At 41.8% G+C, this 25,442-nt stretch overlaps 2 protein-coding genes across 2 annotated transcripts; one reads left to right on the plus strand and one right to left on the minus strand.

Annotated features, from left to right (window-relative positions):
• Positions 1 to 1,433: 1,433 nt before the first annotated feature.
• NPY1R (neuropeptide Y receptor Y1) lies at positions 1,434 to 4,614 on the minus strand. Its single transcript, XM_003205372.5, has 2 exons — positions 3,772 to 4,614; positions 1,434 to 3,647 (listed from the first exon to the last, which is right to left on the minus strand). Exons 1-2 carry the CDS (start codon positions 4,525 to 4,527, stop codon positions 3,189 to 3,191), a joined length of 1,215 nt encoding a protein of 404 aa, XP_003205420.2. The 5' UTR covers positions 4,528 to 4,614; the 3' UTR covers positions 1,434 to 3,188.
• A 14,231-nt stretch (positions 4,615 to 18,845) lies between these two features.
• On the plus strand, positions 18,846 to 20,558 carry NPY5R (neuropeptide Y receptor Y5). The gene has a single exon (XM_010709457.4). The coding sequence runs from the start codon at positions 18,852 to 18,854 to the stop codon at positions 20,181 to 20,183; it is 1,332 nt and encodes a 443-aa protein (XP_010707759.1). The 5' UTR covers positions 18,846 to 18,851; the 3' UTR covers positions 20,184 to 20,558.
• Positions 20,559 to 25,442: the final 4,884 nt, after the last annotated feature.

A 25,442-nucleotide genomic window follows, 5' to 3' on the forward strand; every position in this document is an offset into this window, starting at 1 on the left:
AATGCTAAGATACCTTATAGATCCCTCACTGTGTGTGTTTCTGTCAGATTGTTTTGGTTTCTACCAGTCTGAAAGAATAAGGCTTTTAGGGGAGGAATTGGTACATGCTGAAGTGTGGAGAGTTTGACAAAACAGCACATAGCAAGAACAAGTATCAAAATAAATGACTGAAAAATGATTCAGAAACATGAAACCCAACAATTTGCCCCATATAGAAACTTAGCACACAGGATGAGCAGCCATGCTGGAGATCTGAAAGTGGAAAAGAGGATTAGTGCTGGAGCCAGGTGTCTGGAGGAAAACAACTCCAGCAGCTTTTGAGGACTCTAGGGTCAAGTCATACAACCTGTGACAAAAATACTGCTCTCTGTAGATGTCATCTACACCCTGCAGATGTCAGGTCAGCACCTCAGGAAGGTTTCTTTTATCTTTGTTCCCATAAAAGATTCTTTTGAACAGCAATGATTTTGCTTCTGAAATTCTCCAAATGCATTTTCCTGCTGACAGCATGGGCAGCCATAACCCATGTCTGAATCTGCACCCTTTGTGGAGCCTTAGGAAAGGCAGCATAGCATGCCTCTCACAGGGAGGGGAGGAAAGGTGGGAAAGAAGCCTGATCCTAGGGTGCAGTGCAACAGAAAGATGGGTCCTGAGCTTCACCCGGATGAGCTGAAGGGATGCTTTAGCTTGCACCTGCTGCCACAGGTAGGCTAAAAATCCCCAGACAAACATCCTTAGGAGATGGATGCTGTGATTTGAGGCAGTACCACCAGCAGGAGAAAGGTTGGTGTGGGACTAACTGTGCTGCTGTCCTATTGAGGACCTGTGAATCTCCGTGCACCAGCAGACACCTCTGAAGTCGCACCAACTGTGCGTAAGCTTCTGATTCAGCTTGATTAAGTGTTTCCAACAAACTAACTGGAAAATTCCCCAAACAATTTTGTTTTCTTCTCCCACTGGGTTTGAAGAAAGTGATGATGTTCTTTATTTCTTTTAAATGGGAACAATAATAATAATCAAAATACATCGTGACTTTTTTTTTTTTTTTTTTTTTCCTAATGGGAAAACTGTGGTGTGACATTATTAACAGAAGAACAGAGCTGGGTTTCTACAATGCATCTCTGTGGAAATACACGCCCTTTGGTATAACAAAATTACTGTGAAGTGACAGGGGAATAATTTCAAGAGCATCTTGTCGTATTAGCAACACACTCCATGAAGAGCCACCAGAAAAAGGAAATCTCATAAAATACAAAAGGGCAAGGCTCTGAAAGAAAGCACTGTCAAATAATTCATTTTATACATTCTCTCTCTGTTTTCAAGTACAGAAACTTCCTTTTTAATTAAATTATCTGCCAATAAAGAGATACATTGAATTATAATGCACAAGAACACATTGCTACTTTAATATTCTACACTGTTTTTAAGACTGCACAAGGCACAGTTCTGGACTTTTAAATGCTGGCAAATCGAATAATCTTCCTTTCTCAGACAGTTATCCATATCAAATTTAGAGAGTATTAAATTCACCATCACATCCTGAGATCTTTTTGAGATCAGAAAGATATCAGATTTGGTTCCCACTGATGCTACATTTACACCTATTTTAAAGACACTCTTCTCTGTCAGAAGGGTATAAAGCAATATTGCTAAATGAAGACCATATTGTATTTTAAAAAGCTGATTATTTGAAAAGGCATTGATTATATAGCAAAGTACACTGTATGACGTAGAGCCTCAGCTGGCTGATATTGGTATCGTTTCACTTACAGCAGCCAAGTTATGCAGGCTTCCCTCAGCTGAGGATCTAGTCACGTACATTTCGCGTAATTAGAGGATATATATTTTAAGCAGTAACACACAGAGCTCTATTGTGTACATTTGGCAAATATTCCCACACTTCAGTCAACTGTGGAAACTGTGAGTTTGGAAGCAAAATGTACCAATTGCAACCATGCTATATCCTTTTTTTAAGTTTTGCAGATCTTAGTTAAGTCATCCATCACCTTGGAGATAATCCAGGTTTTATATCATTGCATCTGAACACAGAATATAATGAGGCTATACATCATTTATACAGATCAGCACTAATTATTATGAAACGATTCAGGTAGCTACAGCTATTTTTTGTTTTTTAATCCCAAACCTGACTTGTAACATCATCTGCAAGGATGGAATCACACCTTGTACAGAAAACAAACATTGCCACCTCCCTTCAGATTCTTGACATTCATACATAGGACATAAGGAGAATTTACATGGTTCATAGACTTGGGACCGATGGCAGATTTCATCCCAGTCTTCCAGTGGTGCAGATGAAAATGGGGTTTGGATTTTTTAAATTAAAAAAGCCTACATTACTAAAATCAGCCATAATAATTTGGGATTAAAGGCCCATTTGTGCTTTCATTTGCTGTGGTGAAAATCAGAGTTATCCCATTGTGTTCTGTGGAATTACTCCAGGTTTTTATTCTCATAAATGAGAACAGAATTTCTCTCCTAATCCTGCTTTTGAACCGAAGTGATTACAGTCTGAATTGCCTCTCTGAATGAGACAAAGGCATGTCCCCATTTAATGTGATCTATGGGTTTCTCAGAATCATTTTGTGCATGCCTACACTACTTTCACAGGATTTTAAAATTCATCAAAAGAGAGATTAAAAACAACAAAAACAAACAAAGGAACAACTCTTCCAATTAGATTGTCCTAATTTTATGTTGGGATCGGTGTCCTCTGTAGTGACAGCCTCCCTGCAGTTCATATGCGCTTCATATCGCAATGGTCTTAAATGGACAATCTTGAGAACTACTTATTTGGGGAAAGAAATAATAATTAAAAAAAAAATCTAAAAAAAAAAATAATAATCAAATAATAATGTGTCTTTGTGCTAAAGTACCTAACTGTACAAAGAAACCGAACAAGAGAAAGTTGATGACAACCATAGGTAGTAGCAAGTCCAGCTACTTTTTAATAATAAGATTCAGATATAACTGCTGTGAACATTAAAGCAGCGTAAGGGGCAGAAATGCACAGCGTAAAATTTCAAAGTGACAACAATCAAAGTTCCTTGGAAAAAGAAGAATAGCATTACCCATTTTGTACTTGTTACATAACTGTGCTTGTCCTTGGGCACGTTTCACCTGCGGGTGAACTTTCAAAGGTTTGGTGTAGAATTATTATTACTTCTTTATATTTTGTCGTCATCATCACTATTTATTTTTTTAAATGCGACTGGGCTTGCCTGCTTTAGAGAGGTTTTTGAGACATCTGTGTGCATGGTGGACATGGCTATAGTCTCATAATCTTCCTCACGGGAGCGGAAGTGGCAGAAGTGAAATAAAAACTGCAGGTCCCTCTGGAAGTTCTTGTTGAGAAACCCGTAGAAAATAGGGTTCACGCAGGTGGAGATCATGGCAGTGAGGTGGCAGATCAGGAACAGCAGATTGTGGCTGCAGGTAGCAACGGGCAGAATTTCATGGTTCCAGTCAAACACGATATTGAAAATGGTGAGAGGAAGCCAGCAAACTGCAAAGGCAACTACGATCGAGATCAGCATGATGTTGATCCTTTTGGTTTCAGAAGATCTGTATTTACTGTCTCTCATCTTATCCATCATGTTGCTCCTTTTTTTCAAGCGAAAGTAAATCTGTGGGAAATTCAACAAAGAGAAACACGTGGGATAATTTAACCTACAACCATAGCTATTGCTAAGGTAAGCAAACATCAGACAAAAAGAAAGTATATATATTACAGAGGGAGCTCTCTCTTACCTTTAAGTAGCAAATAAATATAAAACAAAGCGGTCCAAAGTACTGAATCACCAAAAGAGTGGTGGTATAAGAAAGCCGGGCAGTGTCCAAGGGGAAGAGGTCTAGGCACACGTATTTGTCCTTATATTCATCAAATGTTATGTTTCTGAAGGGCTCGTCTGTCAGCACGTGGTAAATCAGGAAAGGCAAGGAGGAAGCCGTGGCCAAAACCCATATGGCAGCGATCCCCATGTAGGCATGCCTGTTGTTTGGCCTCCAGCCACGGGGGTTGATGATCAGCTGATGGCGTTCGATAGCAATCAGAACTAAAGAAAAGACCGAGACGGTGATTGAGGCACATTGCACGAAAGGGTTCAATTTGCACATGGCCTCCCCAAAAATCCAGTGGTCCATTAAAGTATACACAAAGGTAAAGGGGAGACACATGATGGTCACTAGAAGGTCAGAAAAGGACAGGTTGACAATGAGGATGTTAGTAACATTGCGCATTTCCTTTTGTTTCAAAATGATGACAATCAGGGCCAGATTCCCAGAGACTCCCAGAATTATCACAGTCCCGTAAGCCAAGGCCAAGGTGAAGACCATGGCCAAAGGCACGTGGCAGTCCTCGTCTTCAAACTGCAAGAGTTGCGAGTTCTTCTCCGAAAAGTTCAGGTGTCTGGAATTATTTTCCAGAGGATCAAGAAACGAAGCATTCATGTTTTTGGGTTTTTTTCCAGCTCGCTGTTTAATATTCTCAGCTGCCACAGGTCTCATCCAAACTGCTCCTGACCTTCAATATATGTCAGTCAGCCCACGAGGAGCTCCTCAGCAGAGCCCACTCCTCGATGCCGCGTCTCCATGGCAAGACCTGGGGGAAGGAGGAGGACCGGTCACCTCCTGCATGTAGGCTACCCCAGCACCCCAAAACCCTGCTGTGGCTGTCACCCACCCTCAGCATACCAGTCCCCTGGCACCACTGGACTTTAGGGCCAGGAATCAGGACCAGGCCAGAGGGGAAGCCCCATGGGTGACTGGCGGTCATGGCCTAGTATCCAAAGAGAAAGGAAGAAACCAGAGTCTAAATGTGGGTCTGTAGGCACAGCCCTTCGCAGCACTGCTTCATAAGCACAAGTGATAGAAAACAACAGATTGTGAATCAACTTCAGTCTTACACCAGGGTAGCCTTTGTTTGATGCTTCGCATCTCGTTCCTACAAGTTTAATCTGGAAAGATTTGCCTTCTCAGCCTGCTCTAAGTGCAATTATACTCCACCTGAGGGGTAGAAAAACTACACCAAAAAATTCCTGTACTCTTTTTTACCTAATGCACACAGGATGCTGAGTGTCTGAGTTGTCAGAAAGTGTTTTTCTTTGGTCTTTTACACGAGTGCTCACAGCAGCGCGAGCAGTGAGTCAAAGGCAAATTAGGACCTCTGAACATCTTGATCTTAACTAGCAGGACTGCACCATGAAGAAAGAACAAAACAAAATGAGAAACAAACAACAACAAAAAAAATCAGCAAAAAATTAAACACTGCAAAGCACATACCTGTATAAAACAAATAGTAATGCGTAAATAACCACCTCTGTGCAAGGCCTCTGATATTAAAGTCAGAGAAACTCAGGCGTATGTGTTAAGGAGGGAAAAAGAAAACAAAGAAAAATGAAAAAAAATCAAATAACCTGATAAAATCCTAGTTCAACTTACCATTAGCAGCAGCCACCTTCAATCTGGAAGTTTCCCTCTACACCCTCTCCTACATGCTAAATTTATTGCTCACTTAACCTCAGGTTATGCTAATGAAAGTGATGCCACTTAAAATTCACACAAGTGGGCTCTAAACCTGGCTCCATATGGCAGTAATCACTAAAGCTGTGAAAACAAGAGCTCACTGAAATGTGCTTCAGTGGAAGTGAGAATGCGTGAGCTTTGCTCTGAAATACTGGATATAAATCTAGGTGCCACCTAAGCTGACTCTCATGGTACTGGTGGCAGACATCCCCTCCGCTGATCCCTACTGGAGACTTGTGCCTCCAGCTCCTCCTGAGGGTCAGTGAAAAGAGAACCGTGCTGACATGATGTTTGTCTCAAGTGTCACAAGATCACGTCAGACAGCTTTGCTGGTCCTCTGTAATCACCACCTGGCTACATGGAACCACGACAAGCAACACAGCCTGCCTCTGGGTGACATCTTACTGACAGAGTTAACAGCAACAGCTTGAGAGAAAAAGCATCTCTGCTTGAAGTTTGGTGTTCTGATTTTCTAGCTAGCTGGGGCAGGCACCTGAGAATTATTTCTCGGAACTGCTGCCTCTGCTAACTAAATTTGCCACATCTCCCTAGGCCATGTAGACTGTCTTGGGGTCCAACAAATAAAAAGGCATCCCCAGGGCCTCCTGAAGCATCACTTCAGCCAGAATCAGAGGAAAGTGCTTTATCTGAAGGACAAGCGTGTGAGTGATGTGGAGTCAGGATTCAATTTCCAACAGGTTTGATTTTATTCCAACCTGAAAATCACCATGTGGATTGAATCACATCCCTGTTACTTGTACAGCACAAGATGGGCAGTGCAGCCCTTGGAGCTGATGGCAGGAGGAAGATGGGTGAGGGACCACGTCCCACAAGGAGAGAAGTGGGCAGGTTTTCTCAACAGTTGGGATCTCACTGCAGCAAGCACGGGGTCAGGACATGATTTCAAGCTCTTGCTTTTTCTTATTAATTAAGAAGCCCACAGCTCTGCTTTTGCTTATTTATTAAATACCAAATTCAAAACCAGAAAATGCCACTGCTTCTCGCCTCCCCTTGCCTCTCCCCATAGCAAAGACCAGCGTAGGACCACGGCTGGGAACCAGCTCAGAAGCACAGCACTGTTTGGCAAGCAGCAATGCGTCCTGCCCACCTTTCCAAAACGGACCAGGCATCGGTAGGGATGCAGTTGCCTCTCCTGGGGCACGGTGCTACTCCCCTCCTGGGGTACGGTGCTACTCCATGTCCCCTGCCAGCAGGGACATCCCTCCCCATCCCGGGGGCTGGCGGTGCTGGCAGCTCTGCAGAGCCCTGCTGTGACCCCCAGGGTCTCCCCACCTCCCACACACACCCGTCCCTCCGGCTCTCCAGGATTTCTGTCAAAAGTTTGGCACCAACGGATCGAAAGGGTAAAAGAACGTGCTTGCGAGCTGTCTGGCAACTCGCTGTAAAAGCTATTGGAGCTTTTCAAAAGGGAGCCCAAAATACTGTCAGCCCCAGCCGCTCTCAAGTCCAGCCTGGCACCTGCTCCTCCCTACCTTATGTCACCTGCCTCGAGCAGCGCCGGCACCGGGAAGAGATCGCAGGGAAACTCACCTTGTAACGGCTCCGCCTATCCGCGATCTTCTCGGGGGCTGCAGGGAGGAGAAGGAATAGGGGAAGGGAAAAGATCCTCCGGTGTTCCTCCAGCTGAGATGCTAAAGATTGGTGGGGAAGGCTGGAGACTCCCCCTTAAAGCCGAACTCCACCTTATCCCAGCATCACATGATGGGGCTCTGCTGAGCAGATCCCGAAAATCTCATTGCGAGCACATCACCTTTCAATTACACATCTGGGGGTGGGTTGCCTAGTAATTCTGAAATGCGTGCAATTAAATACTGAAACAAAAGAGGAGGGGAAGAGAGAAGAGCTCCGGGAGAGAGAGTTTCGCATCGCTCTCAGGCAGCTCCGGCGCTTTATTTGCAAGTTATTGCCACCGTGTGGCCATTCAAGCCGGAAGAATAAAAGCTCTGTTGGAAAGTGAAGTGGAGCAGCAGTTAGGAAGTTCGGCATTGGATATTTGAACTAGCACAGATGTTTTTTCATGCAGCCGATATGAGTTGCCCTGCAGACTACTAGCGGCTATAGCAGGTTAGTGCACTGCTTACTGAACAACTTCCATGAAAAAAAAAAAGAAAGAAAACCAAACATTTTATTTTCCATTATTTTCATGGTTCTGAAATATCTTGCTCTCTCATGCATAGGAAGCACTGCTGCTGCAGACCTACATTAATAGCACCAAAAAAAATATATAAGAAACAAACAGTGGGTTTAGAAGCCAGTACAGAAGTCCAAGAAAAGTTACCTGGATCAATTCAGGTATGAATGCCCCCTCAAACAGGCTGCATTGTGATCTCAGAATTTGCGGAAAGCAAAAGTGCCCTGACTCCTTCAAGGCTCCAGATTAATTTTTCAAGAGTAAGGACTTGTTGAAGTGACAATATCCCTTTTACAGGACAACTCTGTTATGTTGAGGATAGGTCTCAGGAGAGTAATTGTATTATCAGCAAAAAGAAATAACAGCTGCACGTAATAAATGGTTGTAATATGTTTTGCAGAGTAAGTCTCGTGGGAATGCTACAGAATTTGTGTATATCTTGTATTTCCAGAAGCTCAGCTCAGCTGCATCTAACCTGCAGCCCTCCTGTGAGGAAGGAAAGTGTGGCCATACCCCCAGGTTGCTCCAAACCTGGGCTCTGCTGACACTGACCCCCAGCAACCAAGAGGTAAGTGCAGGCTCTATATTAAGCCTCTTGAGGATTTCAGACATATGTTGGTTAATTCCTGTGCACCACATCTGTCTAAGCACAACGATGTTGGATACAGGCAGATAATGCAAAGATATCAGCTGGTGCTGAGCATCCCATAAAGAGTGTATTTCTGCCTGAGCCAGTAGCATTTTCTCCATTACATGGAGAGCTGAAGACACTCATTGTTACGGATGTGGACCCAACAATATAAAATAGTTATCAACTATTTTATGTGAGAGATTGAAGATGGATCCTGTGTGTCACCCAGTGACCTGAGCTCACAGTGAGGGGATCAGGCGTTCACGGAGTTATTTGCAATGCAGATGGATGCTTCAAGCAGAGCAGTGGAACAAAGGAAAGGGCTGTGTGAGTCACTGAATCTTTCAGACATATATGCTATGTGTATATATATATATATGCTACAACAAGGTTTTACTACAAAGCTCCTGCTGTGCCATACTTGCCCTCTGCTCTGTGCTCACCTCAGCTGATTGAATCTGTTGGAGCTACACCAACCTTCACCAAATCGTTTCCTAGAAATGTGAGGATTAAAACACACTGATAAACAATTGCTCTAATAAACAGATGTGTTCTTTTCAAAGGTTTTCCATTACATCTACACAAAATGCACGCTGTGCAGTAAATGCCACGCAGTGTCAGGTAAGTTGTGAAGGAAGCTCAGATTTTAGTGGTTTAGGTTGGATGTCAGGGGGAAATTCTTTACAGAGGGAGCGGTGAGGTGCTGGAAAGGCTGCTCAGAGAGGCTGTGGATGCCCCGTCCATCCCTGGAGGTGTTCAAGGCCAGGTTGGATGGGGCCCTGGGCAGCCTGGGCTGCTATGAAATGTGGAGGTTGGTGGCCCTGCATGTGGCAGGGGGTTGGAGATTCACGATCCTTGAGGTCCCATCCAATCCTGGCCATTCTGTGATTCTGAGTTCTTAACTCTTCTGTGCATGCCCAGTCCCAGCACTACGTTGAGCATTTCCAAGTGGAGCACCAAGCACACAAAGACACCAATCGTTGTCAGGACAAATGAATAGCAAAATAACCATAGTGTAAAAGATTATCCTCCTCCTTGGAGTATGTTATTTCAGTGCATCACAAACAATGCAGGCTGGAAGACTGTGTTTGTATGAAGACATGACATCGTGAAAAGAGAATAAATACAATAGAAAGAATGCAAGAGTCTTAACTAAGCAAATAGAACAGCATGAGTAAAAGAATAGAGCATTTCTTTGAAGCAATAGTGTTGAAAGGGAAACAAAGTATTGAAGAAACACCTTGGAAAATATGCCAGGAAATCAACCCATTAAGATACTCTTCCTGCAGCTCCCCAAAAATGTAAAAGAAAAGAGATCATAAAATGAGGATGACACTTTCACTACAGTATATTGTCATGTGTTCAGCCAGCACAATCTCTCCCTAAAACTTATAATCCACAGAGTAAAAGAACGCCTTGAGATTTGTTTGAGGTTCCTACTGCACATAAAACAAACTGAAGTCACCACTATTTTGGATGGAAACGCAGAAGGAGTTTGTTTCTTTGATTATACTTCTACTTTTATTGTTTATTTTTATTGTTCTTGTTTTCTACTAATGAACTGTGGTACCATTGAAAAGCTTTCATTTCACATTAGGAAACTCATTCTCCTTGGGGGCAACAGTCTGTCATCAGTAGAATAAATAGATGTTTTGCCATTGAGTGCAAATTCTCTGTTTGGCTAAGAGCATGTTTATTCTGCAATGACTGCAACTGACACCAAACATAACAACACTTCATTTGACTGCTAATGTCACTAACACAAAGAAGCTGCATGAATAATTATGTGGTTAATCTTGTCTGAGTGTCTTGCTGCTGCAGTTCTGCTTTGGGTGAGGAAGTCAAGCTAACCAGTGCAAAGCTGCCCTGATTATATGCAATGTTATTTGAAGACTGATTGAGATGTAACTTAAATTATGGCTACCTGGCTAAAATACTAAGTCATGTTTTCTGCTTGAACTCATGTATAAGCATCCACCTGGCTTCAAACAGAGCAGAAATAGACTCTGTGCTTTAGCATGATCAACAGACAGTGGTACAGCACCAGCCAGCAAAAGTGATGAGACCCGTTAAGTAACAAAATTGCCCACCCTCAGAAGTGTTCTATTACCTACCCAACAGCTGTGTTGTCTCCTTGCAGACACCTCAACCATTACAACATTTTCATTAGTCCACAGCTCACTGCCTTCATGCCCAACTGGTTTACACGAGATAAGAAGCTGTAGAAGGGACTGGCTAAATATATATCCATAGAATAAAAACATAACTGGTATTTATTTGTAACATGGGTAGGGTGAATATAGAAAAGGGGGGGGAATTTAGATTGGATATACGGGAGAAGTTCTTTTTACAATCAGGGTGGTAAGGCACTGTCACAGGTTGCCCAGAGAGGTGGTGGATACCCTGTCCCTAGTCTTTTCAAGGTCAGGCTGGACAGGGCTCTTAGCACCTGATGGAGCTGTAGGTGTCCCTGTTGATTGCAGGGAAGTTGGAGTAGAGGACCTGTAAGTGTCCCTTTTGACTCTGTGGTTCTATGAATAGTTGGGTTGATGTGTGGGGAAAGTTCCAACCAATAAGAATGCTTTACACGTATCTCACAAAATGCCTCAAACTCTGTAGTAGTTACATCCTACCATTTTAGGCTGTCTTGCTGATGGATAGGTGCTCTGCTGGCATCAGACTTCACATTACATTGGACTCTGACTCAGCCAGTTTTGATTCAAGGCAACCAACTGCACACTGCAGAATTTCGAAGTTCGGTGGCTTTGGGCTTGATTTTTCAATGGCATTCATCAGTTCTCACTGACTTCAGTTGGAGCTTTGAGTCTTCATGTCTTTAACAGTTAACATTTAGAAGCTCAATTTTCAAAGATATTAGGATGACTCTCAAAGGTACATTTCCCTCAGGAGTATGAGGGAAGAAGCACGCCAACATCAATTTGTATTCCTTATAATGGCAGACTTCTGTCCTGTATTTTCTGTTGTACCCTTCTGACTCACAAATCTCCCACTGACACGCCGGTGTTTTCTTTGCCAGCTCCTCCATCATCATCATCTCTGACTTTCTCAAGGACTCTTCCATGGTTTTACAACCCTATAGAGGCTAATTTCTAGGGAACCTGTACCATCATCTGTTGCCAGTGCTGACACATCTCTAACGTCAGTACCTTTCCTACCTCTAGATCACCTATTTTATTATTCAGTACTATTACTGGCAATTCTGAGGTTCACAACCACTAAAAAGGAAAAAAAAAAATGTTAATGGCTTGAATAATAATTGCCTCTGACATACACAAGTGTCAGCAATTAATTGTCCAAATACAGCTGAGAGAAATCTGGTGTTGTTTACAGGCCTGAGGTTAAAAAAATAAAAAAAAAATAAAAAAAAAGGAGAAAAAAAAAAAAGAAAAAGAAAAAGCCCACATCTGCAGTGCAGCGCTGGTTGATGAACTCTCCTGAAATAACACAACAAAAGGAGTAAGATATTTTGTTCTTAGGAGTAGCCACTTGTCTTACTGACTGCTTTTACCAGGAAGCATGTAATTTTTGGTGATTGCTTGGGAAACCATAGAAGGTGACCGCCTACCTTAGAAATGGTCAGCACAGAGGAAAGGTGTTTGTTTTTTAATCACACAAAGTAACAATGGTATCCTATGTAAATCATAGCTGTGGGATGCAAATTCTCATTTGTGGGCTCTGCCAGCAAATGCAGGTTGGTTTCTTTGTTTTTGAAAGGCAGTGCCAGTTTGCTATAGCCAAAAGTTTTCATGGAAAGGTTCAGTGCCTCAAAAGCTTCTCTCTTTCCAGGAAGGAGCTTCCATGTCAGGCAGCAGGGTCAGCATTGTGGGAAACTGCCCTGGAACGGGGAGCACCCTGCTAAACAGATGTTCTGGGAGATGGTCTTAAACAGCAGGTCATACCAAGGTTGGGTTTCTGTCTTTAGTGTGAAAACTTTCCAAGCACCAGTGTTAGGTAAGAAGACAGTCAAAAATGTTAGGAACTGCTGCCCGGCCCTAAAAGTGATTAATTTAATTCTCCTTTATGACTAACAGGAGAGCTGTCTTAAAATGATGAGCTGGATTGGCACGTCACTTCCACTTGGCAGCTCCCTGTGCTCCACTTGCACATGCAGTGATTCACCAGCAGTGGGTGGTGAATAAGGCAGGAGCGGATGAAAAGAATATGGGATGTGATTTTCCTTGCCATACTGAGCCCATCCCATGAAGAGTGAAGTTTATTGTTCCCTTAGCCCTCAGCCTAAAATGTCTACTCTAAAAACCCAATTAAATAAGGAATCTAGCTGGACTTTCAGGGTTGTGAAGCTATTTTACAAGTCGGTTGATCCAGCTGGCATGCCTTTGTGTAGTGCACTTTTTCACCGGCTAATTATACTGACAGCTTTTCTGCAGTACTCCGTTAATATCAACTGCCTAAGGAGTGCCTCAGCAAATGGAAAAGTCATTACATTCCCGTGTCACATTCTGCCACCTGTGCTCCCAAAGACCCACACGTCACTCTGTTCTCCAGTAGCCCTGTAATTGGGCTATGATCAATGTGAAGATAGCAGCTGGTGCAAGCGACAGAATTGCTCTTCATCTGTTGGGCTGTGACATACCCAACCATTTTTAGACTGTAAAATATCGTTCACTTAAAAGAAAAAAAGAAAAAGAAAAAGAAAAAAAAAAGAAGGAAAGCGTCCTGCCTTCCCACTGATGGCCCAGAACAAATTAAAACCACCCTTTAGATATTTGTGTCTGGGAAAACTGAGTTACTCACCTCTGAGTGGAAAACTGATGGGGGAATCCATCACCTCCCACCTGTTCTAAAATAAGGGTGGATAAATGCCACCAAAGCTGAGCTCCAGCCAAGGTGAGGGGAGCAGCAAGGTGTTCAGGGCAGCCCCCAGAGATGGCCCAGCTCTTTGGGCAGGCCCACAAGACAGCGTTGGGGTGGGGGGCAAGGAGGAAAGAAAGGGAAAAAAAAAAAAAAAAAAAAAAAAAAGACCACGCATCTCTTCGATACTATCGAGCCTGGGGTTTGTTTACAGTCTCACTGTATTTCCATGGAAACTCTAATTGTCATAGCATGCAATAGGGAAATAACAGGCTCCGGCCCCGCACGGAACGCTCTCCCGAAATGCACCCGCGCCGCAGCCTCAGCGCCTGTACAGCGGCCCGACCCGCAGTTCCCGCAGTCTCCGCGTAAGATGCGCGGCCGCGCAGAGCGGCTCTGAGGGAGCGTGGCGAGGAGCTCAGCCCCGGGGCTATGAGCTTCGCCGGAGCCCGAGGCGCGGGGCGGCTTCTCGGCGGCTGCAGGTGAGCGCGGCATCGGCGCGGGGCGCGGAACGGCCGCGGAGTTTTGCGCGGGAATTTCGCCCCTTGTCCCGTCCCAGGATGCGGGTTGCCAGGAAGGCATCGTTGCCAGGAGGTCTCGAGAGGGATGTGGGAATGGTAAAGCAGAGCCCGTCCCGCCCGCTGCTGGTCCGTTCTGCGGCAAAGCGTTGCAAGTTTTCTGATCTGCCCGTGCTTCCTTGGAGCTGCGGAAATAATCTCGTTAGATGGGGTTGGTTTGTTTTGGGAAGCCATGTTCTCTTTTTCCAGTCCAGCGTTGCAATCTTTGCTTAAATTGGATATATAAAGAGGCATAGCATGGCACCACAATCCATATTTTGGACTGGTGAAGTAATGTCAGTCTTCAGAACTCTGCTGGTTCCCAGACCAGCTTGTACTGTTGCTTGTGAAAAGCAGCTGCAGTCGATCTTCAGCCTTTGTTGTGAACATGAGTTCACCGGCTTCGATTTGGGGTTTTCAGTTCAGCCTGTGCTGAGATGAGGGCATCATCTCTCAGGTCAGTGCTTCCCTTAAGCTCCGGTAGCCAGGCAGGCACAGCCTGTCTCATTCAACCTTGTGTGAGTTAAGAAAAAGACTGACTTTGTTTTCCTACCCATTCCTGTATTACAGGGGCCGTGTTCCACAGGGAGGTTTCGTATTTTGCTTTCTCCTTGTACATCTTTGTTTTTAAGGTTGAGAAAGGACTTCCAAGATTATAAATTGTTCTCAGCAGTGGAGATGAATGGTCCTGTGCAGGCAGTCTGACACGGACTGAACAGTCTGTACTGACACCAGCCAGTACAATACAGTGGGTATTAATATTGTGGGATACGAGATGTTGTCTGTAAACAAACCTCTTCAACACGTAGAGTTGAAGGAAGATCTTCTGAAAGGGCAATTTGCCTTCAGGGGAGTAAGATTGCCTGCCTGACTTTCATGTTCTTGAAAATCTCCCCTTAAGCATGTAAAATATAACCAGGGATAGCTTGTGTATTCATTCTGCTGAAGGGTGGCTTATGGGGTTTGTATTTTAAACAGCAGCTTTAAGTGGAATAAGAAGACAAATTGGAAGATTTAAAATATCAAACTAGCACATTTTAGGTTATCTGATATCTTAATTCAGCTAAAAATGAGAAATGTTTTAAGTTCTGCCTGTCGCTTGCAAACCTTAGATCAACTGCAGTTGGGTAGACCTACGAACTGATTAAATTTGACCAGAACACTTGGGCACTGTAGTGCCTTCAGTGTAGAAATATACTTCAAAAACAAGGACAACGTTATCAAAAGAAGCTAAATCATTTAATTCTATTCCCCACAATGGGCTTTTCAGGAATCCTCATTCCATTGAAAAGCTACGTGAAACATGCTACGTTGTGGTTGGCCAACTGATGGGAGGAGAGTGAATCCCTAAAAAATAAAAATAAAAAATAAAAAGCAGGAACATTAATGCCAGTAAACATCTAGATCCCTGTGAAGTCATTGTTATGCTAGTGTTAGACTGGAGACTGTGGATCAAACATATGGGAGGCATGTATGCTGCCAGTAGCCCCTTCCTTGTGGATAGCAGGATGTGTGCTGCCTACAGAGCTCTCGCCCCATGCACAAGACAGCATAGTGCAGGCAGGACATGGCTGGTGATCCCTGCCTGGGCTTCATAGGCACCCCTCTGAAGCTTTTTTCAGCGTCAATCAAGAATAACAGAATTGCAGTGGGTAGCAGAGACCTCTGGAGATCATCTAGTCCAACCCTCTGCTGAAGAAGGTGCCTTGAAGCAAAATATTTTGTCTTCAGTAAAAAAATAGCATACTTCCAGTTTTGTCAAGAATTACATTAGAAACATGATTAGCAGCTGAGCTAAAACCATACTGCAGGATATTTAAGTGAAGGCAGAAATGCACAGTATTCACAAACTGTCTTTTAATTAAATTTTTAAGAAGCCAGTAAACTTTCATTTAATAAACATGTTCCAGCATAACAACACACAGACAAAGTTTTGCTCCTTGGCCCTAGCCTTAGCATTACACCCATTCAATATAGGAGATTAAATAATTTTCCACACGCTGACAAAACCTGTCAATGACAATTTCACCAAAAAGTCTAAGATAGGGAATTGCAGGTTTGGCACGTGGATCAACAAAACTTTCACACATATGTAACTGTCCTTGGAGGCCTATTATTTTAAATTAACTTATTATTTTAACCAAATTTCAGTGTGCATTGTCACTACTCAGTATGACTTCTGGACAGGTACTACTCCAGGAGAGTTTATCATTACCAAAAAAAAACTGTAGATACTCTAAAAGCAGTCAATCTCCAGGTTTTCTAGAGAGAGGAAACATCTGCGGCTCCTTTCTGGTTTTTTCAGCCTAATACCAGTTAAAATAGAAGAAAATACAGAATGGTCTTTCTTGGCTAAGAGTTACATATGTAGGCAAACAAAATAAATGGAAAGCTTCTTCCTTCAAAGTCTTCATCAACTCAAGAGCGTTTTAAGAATTTATGTGGTTTTTTTAAATATCAAGATGCTAGTGGATTCCTTCCCTCTTTCCTGTTAGTCTTCCTATTCTCAGGAAATGACTGTGTGGTTACTAAGCAAGATTTGGACAGGTCGAGATCTTGACTAAAGGTTCATTTCCCTTTCTCAGAAAACTCCTGCTTCGTTTTGTATCTGCAAGCAGTCAAAGACATGTTCAGCTCATGATGTCCTCTTCATTTGTGCAAGATATAAACTGGAAAAGGAAGGCAAAAGGAAGGCAAGCAAAAAAAATTATCCAGAATTATGCCAATGGCTTTTTCATTATTAACTCCTCAGCTGGAAGGGTTTTTCCTACACACTTCTCAGCCAAGATGAATGCTTTTGTACAAAGATAATGGATTGTTCACCCTGAAAATGTTAGTCAGGTAGTATTTCATATGGAAATGCAATGTACAGTTGAAATGGCTTTCACAAATTGAAAAAGAGTCTGCAGGTTACAGCTGCAGGTACACTCCGAAATTGGCAAAACCATCAGTCATTATCCAAAGCCACGCATCTTCATGCTGAACACAAGAAAGATATATGACACGAGATATATAATTCCATAAGGCTGAGGTAGGGCTATGTATTTTATCCAAGATACTCCTTAAGTTTGCTCACATTTAGAGAATTGAAAGAAATTTCAGGTGGTTGTGAAAGTCCCTGTCGTCTGCAGATCAGATCATATTGTTTTCAGATGATTGCTGGCAATGCAGAGACACTGACTCAGAAAGAAAAAAAAAAAAGTAAAAAGCTATTTACTTTTTTAGCTGATAGTTCTATAAGGGGAATGCTACCAAACTGAAAACTGCTTGTAATATCAATATCAAAATAGAGAGACGTTGGGTCACTTACAGAGTCTTTAGTCTGCTTCCTTTAAAGATGGTTGAGGGAAGGGTAGTTTCAGATAGTGTTAGTCATCTGTCAAATGAGTTGTTCTTAAAAAGAACTTCAGCTCAACATTGTGAGAAGTTGGCAAGGCTTAGTTCTCACACAGTACTGAAGGCATAAAAACTTGCCATATCTTACTCATATTTTTAAAGTATTTCTCATCTCACTTGAGATAACAGGTACAGGAGTTACATCCCAAAGCACTGTCAGGGAATGTTTTGAGGGCGTTGGATGGTTTAGTTCCCCAGTGGCAACAGGAAGTGGGAGCATACAACCGGTGGTGTAAAGGAAGGAGCACAGTTGCAAGTGTAGAGGAAATCAATAATGTTACTGTGCTTTGAAGACTGCATGATACAGTCCACTGGGAACAGCTGCATTCCCAAGGAGAACTACCTTTTTTTGGTTGCCAAATTTAGCCCTTTCCTGAAAAGGAAAAAAAAAAAAATAATAGCCATTTCCTAAAAACGTATATTTTGGTTTTGTTTTGATCTTTTGTCTTAAGATTTCTAAACATTAAGCAAGGGCAGGACGCTGGCACTTATGGGGATTTATACTTCAAACCTTTTATATAAGCAGGTTTTTAAGTTAAACTGAATTTGACTGTTTTTCCTCTAAAATGAAGACTAATCACATCAAGATTCTGTATATGACATAACTTTGTGCTGAGCTAGGATTCGGTGTTAGATGCTTTTGTGCTCAATACTTAGCAATTCCTTAAATTTTCCAATGATTGGGTGAGGTTTGCATGTAGTACAAACCGTGCCCCCAGTCTTAAGTAAAATTACTTTGGGTGATTTGGACACAGTTTTCCTTCTGCATGAGTGCTAGTTAAAATATGTTCAATACTTTGTAGAGGATGGCTAGTATATGCACCATATTAGGAACTCCATCTTCGGGTGCTGACAGTAGATCTCCTTAGAAACTGATCATATTTGAAAGCTCTTACCTACTTTGTGTCAATTTTCTACCAGCAAGGGAAGAAATACTACTGCAGTTGCTAACGTGTGTCAAAACTTCATATGTTTTCAGGTGCTCTCATTATAGTTTGCTGTCATGTAATGACTAGGCACATGCCCAGATGGTACTTGTAATTTCCTTGCTCATATCAACGAGCTGTTATTCACATGAGTAATCTCACTGACTGTAAATGGATTGCTTCTGTAGCTGACTGTTCTTCACGAAAAGCCTGGCAGTATGGTCTATAGCAAAGCATAGCTAAAAACCAGCTTCATAATGTTAGTCTTTAAAGTTGTAATTGTTTAATCATAGGATGGTTTGGGTTGGAAGGGCCCTTTAAGATCACCTAGTTCCAACCCCTGCTATAGGCAGGGACACCACCCTCCAGACCAGGTTCTCACAGCTCCATCCAGCCTGGCCTTGAATGCTTCCAGGGAGGGGGCATCCACAACCTCACTGGGCAACCTGTTCCAGTGTCTCCACCCTCACAGTAAAGAATTTCTTCCTAATATCTAGTCTAAATCTACCCTCTTCCAGTTTAAAGTCATTTCCCCTCATCCTGTCGCTATCTGTCCCTCCCCAGGACTTTGATATGAGCAGACAACTGCTAGATCTAGGTGCGCTGAATGCCATATGATAAAACCTACCAAAGGAATTTGCATTAACCTGAAGTTATGCCATTGCCTTACAGCATAATAACACCTCTATTAATTCACTTGCATTAAGGTGATACAAAGTAAAATTACATTTCTGTACAGTCTACTGTACATCAGTATCATATTTCCTTCAGTTGCTAATCAATGCCTTTCTTGTTCTAAGCAGGACTATAAAATGGATTTAGGATTCAAAGATTATGCCAACAGGACACCTACCAAGAACACTTCTGCTACTACAAAGAATTTTTCTGCCTGGGAGGACTACAAGAGCAGTGTCGATGACATACAGTACTTTCTTATTGGGCTGTACACACTCATAAGTCTGGCTGGCTTTGTGGGAAACCTGCTTGTACTAACAGCTCTAACAAAACGCAAGCAGAAGACAATAATAAACATTCTCATCGGTAACCTGGCCTTTTCTGACATCTTAGTCGTGCTGTTTTGTTCTCCTTTCACGCTGACGTCTGTCCTGCTTGACCGGTGGATGTTTGGCACTGTTATGTGCCACATAATGCCCTTCCTCCAATGTACATCCGTTCTGGTTTCAACTTTAATGCTAATATCTATTGCTGCAGTCAGATACCGTATGATAAAATATCCCCTCTCCAGCAACTTAACGGCAAAGCACGGCTATTTCTTAATAGTTATCATTTGGGCCGTTGGCTGTGCCATTTGCTCCCCTCTTCCAGTTTTCCACAAAATTGTGGACCTCCACAAAAGCCTCAATTTGGAGGCACTGGAGAACAGGCTCTTGTGTATTGAGTCCTGGCCTTCTGACTCATACAGAATTGCCTTTACCATATCCTTACTGCTCATGCAGTACATACTGCCACTGGTATGCTTAACTGCTAGTCACACCAGCGTCTGCAGGAGTGTAGGTTCCCGGCTGTCCAGCAAAGAGGGCAAGTTCCAAGAAAAAGAGATGATAAACCTCACCCTTCACCCATCCAAGAGCACGGGCACGGAGGCACAGCCCTCCAGCCACACCAGCTGGAGCTGTGCCCTGGTCCGAAAGCACCACAGAAGGTACAGCAAAAAGACATCAACTGTGATGCCAGCTATTTTAAGGCAGCATCAGGATGCTGATTTCAGAGACCTCCCAGAAACCTCTGGCACAGAAAAAAGCCAGCTTTCTTCCTCTAGTAAATTCATCCCAGGGGTACCAGTCTGTTTTGAGATGAAACCAGAGGAAAATACAGAGATCCAGGACATGATTACGGTATCCCAGTCCATCATCAGAATTAAAACAAGATCCAGGCGAGTGTTTTGCAGACTGACAGTGCTAATCCTAGTTTTTGGTTTTAGTTGGATGCCTCTTCACCTTTTCCACATTGTGACGGATTTTAATGCCACTCTCATTTCTAACAGACATTTTAAATTAGTGTACTGCGTATGTCATTTACTTGGCATGATGTCCTGCTGCTTGAATCCTGTCCTCTATGGGTTCCTTAACAACAGCATAAAAGCTGATCTAATGTCCCTTATTCCATGTTGCCAAATACTTTAATTTTATGAGCCTCAAGATAAAATAGTTTGCCTTTCGTGCGTACTAATGCATATAGCTGTATGAACTGTGTTAAGCTTAATTAGTCTGATTTGGTTGTGATTAGTAGCATCTCATGTGAGTGGGTAGTTCTGTGCATTGGCCAGACTGTATGAGTGTATTATAATGTTCTTCTATCTGTTGCACATAGGAAATCATGCCCAGTGTACAAAACCAGAGTACAAATTCCATTACCTGAAATATTGCCAGTCTGTACTTTGGAAATATACAAAATATAAAATGAGTCATAAATGTGCGAACACCTGGACTTATCAGTATTAACAATCATACATCTAATTATAATAAAATACATATCTTTTACTAAGTTACTTGTTGAGACTACTTCAGTGCCAACTTTGACTGTTTTCTAAATTAATAGAAAGTCTGTTTCTGGATGGGATTAGAAAAATATTTTTCCCTTGCTCTTTAACTCATATTTTTCAATACCTTTACACCATCTTTTGCTGCTTCTTCCCAGGTTGCCCCATTCCCTGAAAGGAGTTTGGGGGCAGTTATTATTGTTGAGATTGTTTCTGTCTCATCCTTGTTTACCCAGTACAACACATCTCTGATTACCTTAGCCAATTTTCACTCTGGCTTGTCACTTGTAATTTTCAGCCAGGCTTGGACTTACATATAGCTATGCCTTTGTGTTTGCACTGATGGCTCCCATGAGCGTGTAGCACATTTCTGATCAGCGTAAGACTTCATTATCTAAGAAGCTGATAGTGGAAAGAAAAAAGAAAATGGGAATGGAGCCAGATTTTTTTTCTTCTCTTTTGCCAGAAAGCAAAATCTTGATGCATTTCATCATAGATGACCCTTTTGCTTTTGGTCAACAGCTATAAGATACACCTGCCCTGGTGCGCATACCTACACATGCTATCAGCCCCAACTTCATCTCCTTTTTAACCAGAGCGGTCTTTTTTCTTCCACAGTTAAATCACATGCATCTTCCCTAGGTCACAATACATTTCATAGCAGAAATGGAAAAAATTTATCCATATATACACATATATTTCCCATGGGTCGCTCTAATTTCATAACCCACCTCTGCCCTCAGGGTTCAATAAGCGTACAAACCTCAACTCTGAGTTTTCAGCTGTCAAACTTCTCCCTGGGTCTAGCTGGTGATTCTTTCTTTTTCTCCATTTGAATTCCCAATCTGATAGTCTCTTTAATATAGCATTTCCAGTCTGAAAAATGAAGTTATTGTTTTTGTAAATGAGTGGATGGGAAGGCTCGTGATTTTCTTAAATTTATTTTTGTTTTGTTTTTTTTTTTTTTGCCTTGGGATACTTCTTTTCCAGATAGTCTTTAAAAAGTTCTTTTATTTGAAGGAACACTCAAATTATTCTAATGTTACAGTTTTGAGACCTTTGAGACTCAGGCTGTCATTGGGTAAGGAGATTATTACATACTAGTCGGTAATATCATTGTTTCTGTCATTAAGGTATTTCCCTGAAGTCTAGTTCCCAGTAACCCACTGCTCTTTGTTTTCACTAGTGAAACACTTAAATAGTTTCTGGCTGGACACTGATTATTGCATTTTGCAGATTATTATCTCCTAACAACCTACAGTATGTCATTTTATAGAGTACAAACATTGCAGGATATTGAAACAATACATTCTAAGTAGCTTTTTAAAAGTTTAAAATTGTTTAATTTGAAAATACTTGCGGTTATTCTTGTTAGATAAACGTAAGTAAAAAAAAAATAACTAGATCCTCACTGAGAACACAAGGATGCAGTTTTATAAAAGTTACAGCAAATTATGCCCAACTTACATCCACACATTTTCTTGTCACTGCAATGTGTCATTTAACCTTATTTTTACCATGGAATGTAGCCATCATTTCATCTTCTACTATTTATTCCAGGTTTCTTTTAATGTATTTTTAATTTTTACTGTTACCTTCCTTCCTATTTGCAATTCATAGTTAATTTCTTCGTTTCTTTATATACTTTCAGAATTTCAACCATTTTTTTCCTGCTACATTTAGGACTGTTTCTATAATATAAATATAATACAAATCTTTTCAGATTAAATTCTATTCAATAGAACTCAAACTTTTACTGTGTGTGACACACAGAAACATTTGGATAAGTCCTTTGGGTAAGTTTCAGAAGCTCACAAAGATTACCCTGTGTGCCAGTGATTTTATGAGAGCCCTGTCCATTTGCCTGGATGGAGTTAATATCTGTGCCCCCACTATACTGATCAAAACATGAAATTGTAATTTGGCAGTAGGAAATTAAATGAAGACAACTAGTCACCTTCTTTATTCCTGTGACGTCTAAAAATTTGTTTACAATCAGTGGTGGGAGAATGTGTGTTTACCTTTTATTTACAGAACAATCATACTCATTAGAGTTTGACGTTTCCAAAATGTCACCATCTTTTCTCTGACATGTTAGATAAAAATAAAATACTTTCCCTACCTTCTATCTTCTTTCAGCAGCCTCGGTCTCAGTATCAGGCAAAGAATATTTAGGAAGAAGATAGTAGAAGAAACAAATTAAGTCAGGCAGAATGCATTTCCCAAAAGAGCGAGAGAGGAAAAAATGAAGCATATTCAACACTTCTCCTGCCTGGGAAAAACTTAAAGCACAAGGATCCTCCCTTTCCCATGCTTTTGAGTGGTCCTAATCCAGTTGGAGCTGAAGCAAGCGCTCCTACGTGTTCCTTGTACAACAGACTGGCAGCACGATGCTGTCTCCTACGTGCACATCTATAGATCTTGGGAAGATGCATCTCACCGCAGTGTCCAGTGGCATTTTCATGAGAATGGTATCATTGTTCTATGTAGGTAGGCAGGTACATACACAAATATGCTAGAAAACAAAGCACATCAAGATCAATCTTTGAACAGCACATTAAATCCCCAGTCCTTAGGCCAGTTAAACTGCTATTGAAAAAATTACTACTGTAATGAAAAGTCTAAATAATGAAGATGATAGAAGTTTTGTTTTGTTAGCATCTGCTGAATGGAATCAGACAATGCCAGATGCCAGTTCCACTGGAGTTCACATAATAAGGGAACATAGTCATAAAGGGGTTCTTCCCTTCTAATGAAAGAATGGGGGGAAGAATCCTCTCAGCTGATAATTATATATGATGTATGTTAAAAACTCTTACGGTTTGACTCACACGAGGAAAATATAGGTTTGGTTTTTGTAGTTCTATAAAACAATACCACTGACAAAGCTAACAGTTGGAAATGTCAAAGCATAAACCTTGTTAATGGCTGGCCCTTGTCCCTCTTCCTTCTGTAGTGAAGGAAACAGGAGCCTATTAGGATGTGCCATCTCAGATGGGTCACTCCCAGGCCAGCCAGGCCAGCGGATCCCAGCACACCAAAAACTCAGTATAGGCTGACACTACAGTATATTTATATAGGGGAAGAGATTGGAGCCACTGTGGTCCTCCAGAGTACTTTGACAACAGTGGCTGAGGTAGAAGTATATATCCCATACATCTGCATCAGCTGCAGTCCTATTGAGCATTGCCTTGGTCAGGCAGCAAGGAGCACGAGCTCTGGGCAGGGCAGCGACCACTGAGGACCAGGCAGTGGAGAAACAGCACTCCACTGGAGAAACAGAGAGGAAAACCAGATTGCCACTGTATTCCCTGGTGGTTGCAGTCTTTGTAAGCATGTCACCCTGCTCCTGGAGCCTGGAAGCTCGTAATATGATGTTTCCTTTCTAGCAGTGTGAGCTCCTGAGGGATGAAAAATAAATCACTAACCTGAAGGTGTGGGAGAACTAAGAAGAGGAGCACGGTAAGGAAAAAAAGTCTCCACTACCAGTCATGCTGAGACAGGCATTGGCTCTCCTTATGAAAATAGGATAGATGGCATGGAAACTTCCCTCTGTACTGATGCTTGTGATAATTAATGTTACCAAAATATTATTAATAGATCACACAGCCCTTCTGTAATCCCTGGGGTTCCATCATCTATCACTGCACTTTTGGAAGAAAAAAAGTCATTTTTTCACAGCAGTCCAGTATCTATCTTTGCAGCATAAAAAATAAACAGCCATAAACATCATAGCCTGCAGAAAGGCATCCTTCATAAATACGGTTGGAACCAGGAACTTATCCTTTGAATTTGATGAAAACCAAACTATGCCTATGCAATTTATTATGAAAAGTCCTAGCAATAAAATATACTGATATTGTCTGGAAGTAAAAAAAAAAAAAAAAAATTAAGCCCAAGAACAGCCTTAATGCAGTGTTCTGGTGCAAGACAAGCTTCTTCTTTTTCTGCCCTCACGGCTGAAGTAATTATATAAAATCATGATACTCATGGAAGTCATTTATCAAGGTTATTAGGTAAAGTTGGGGACAATTTTTGAGCATGATGTATCGTTTGTAATCTCTAAGATCAGATTTTTCTTTTACTTAATATCTTTTGTATGCTTTTGAATGAGAAACAAACAAACCTTACTTTCTAAGGCGTGCTACACGCGCTACCTAATGGAGACTCCTGAAATTGATTGGTTTTGATGCTAGTGTAATTGGTTAAGTGTTGCCGTTCCAATGAAGGCAGACAGAGCTGCTGTTTTTGTTCATTTTCAATTAACGTGACTTTTGATAGGAAGAGAAATGAAAGGCAGAAACAGAAAGAAAAAAAAACCATATTTCTGCTATGATTAGCTAGCCATACTGTGCCAGTGACAAAGGAATACAGCCTAAACAGACCCTTCTGAAATGTCTGCCCCTGACAACACCACTGAACACTGTTACTCCCACATGTGACCAGGAACTTTATTGCAAGTTTTGAAATGTTAGGAAGTGAGAAGTGATAAATGAGTATGTGTACACATGCCCGTACCACTCTCAAACTGTTTCTCTGAAGTGCAAGCATTTTCTTTCCAACCATTCAATAAGGACAGTTTTGCCCTGTGATCGTTCATAATGCACTGTCCTATGCCATTAAGATGATCTCTGTCATACTGTGGTACGAAGTTATCTAAATTGGCAAGTCTAACCACAGCACCTTAAAACTCTGCAATCTCAGAAATAATAGTGACATCTGCTGTACTCCAAAGGTTACCATGACCTCCTGGTCTCCTCAACAAACTTTGCCTCGTTTTATAGTAAAAATACGATATGTTCTTGGATGGAATACCCATTGATTTTGACACATACTTTGTCAAAAATATTATTTCCCCAGAAAGAATACTACTGGTGACAGGAAAATGTAGTCGTAGTCTTTT

Source organism: Meleagris gallopavo, chromosome 4, assembly GCF_905368555.1.
Source record: "Meleagris gallopavo chromosome 4, MGAL_WU_HG_1.1, whole genome shotgun sequence".
Taxonomy (NCBI): domain Eukaryota; kingdom Metazoa; phylum Chordata; class Aves; order Galliformes; family Phasianidae; genus Meleagris; species Meleagris gallopavo.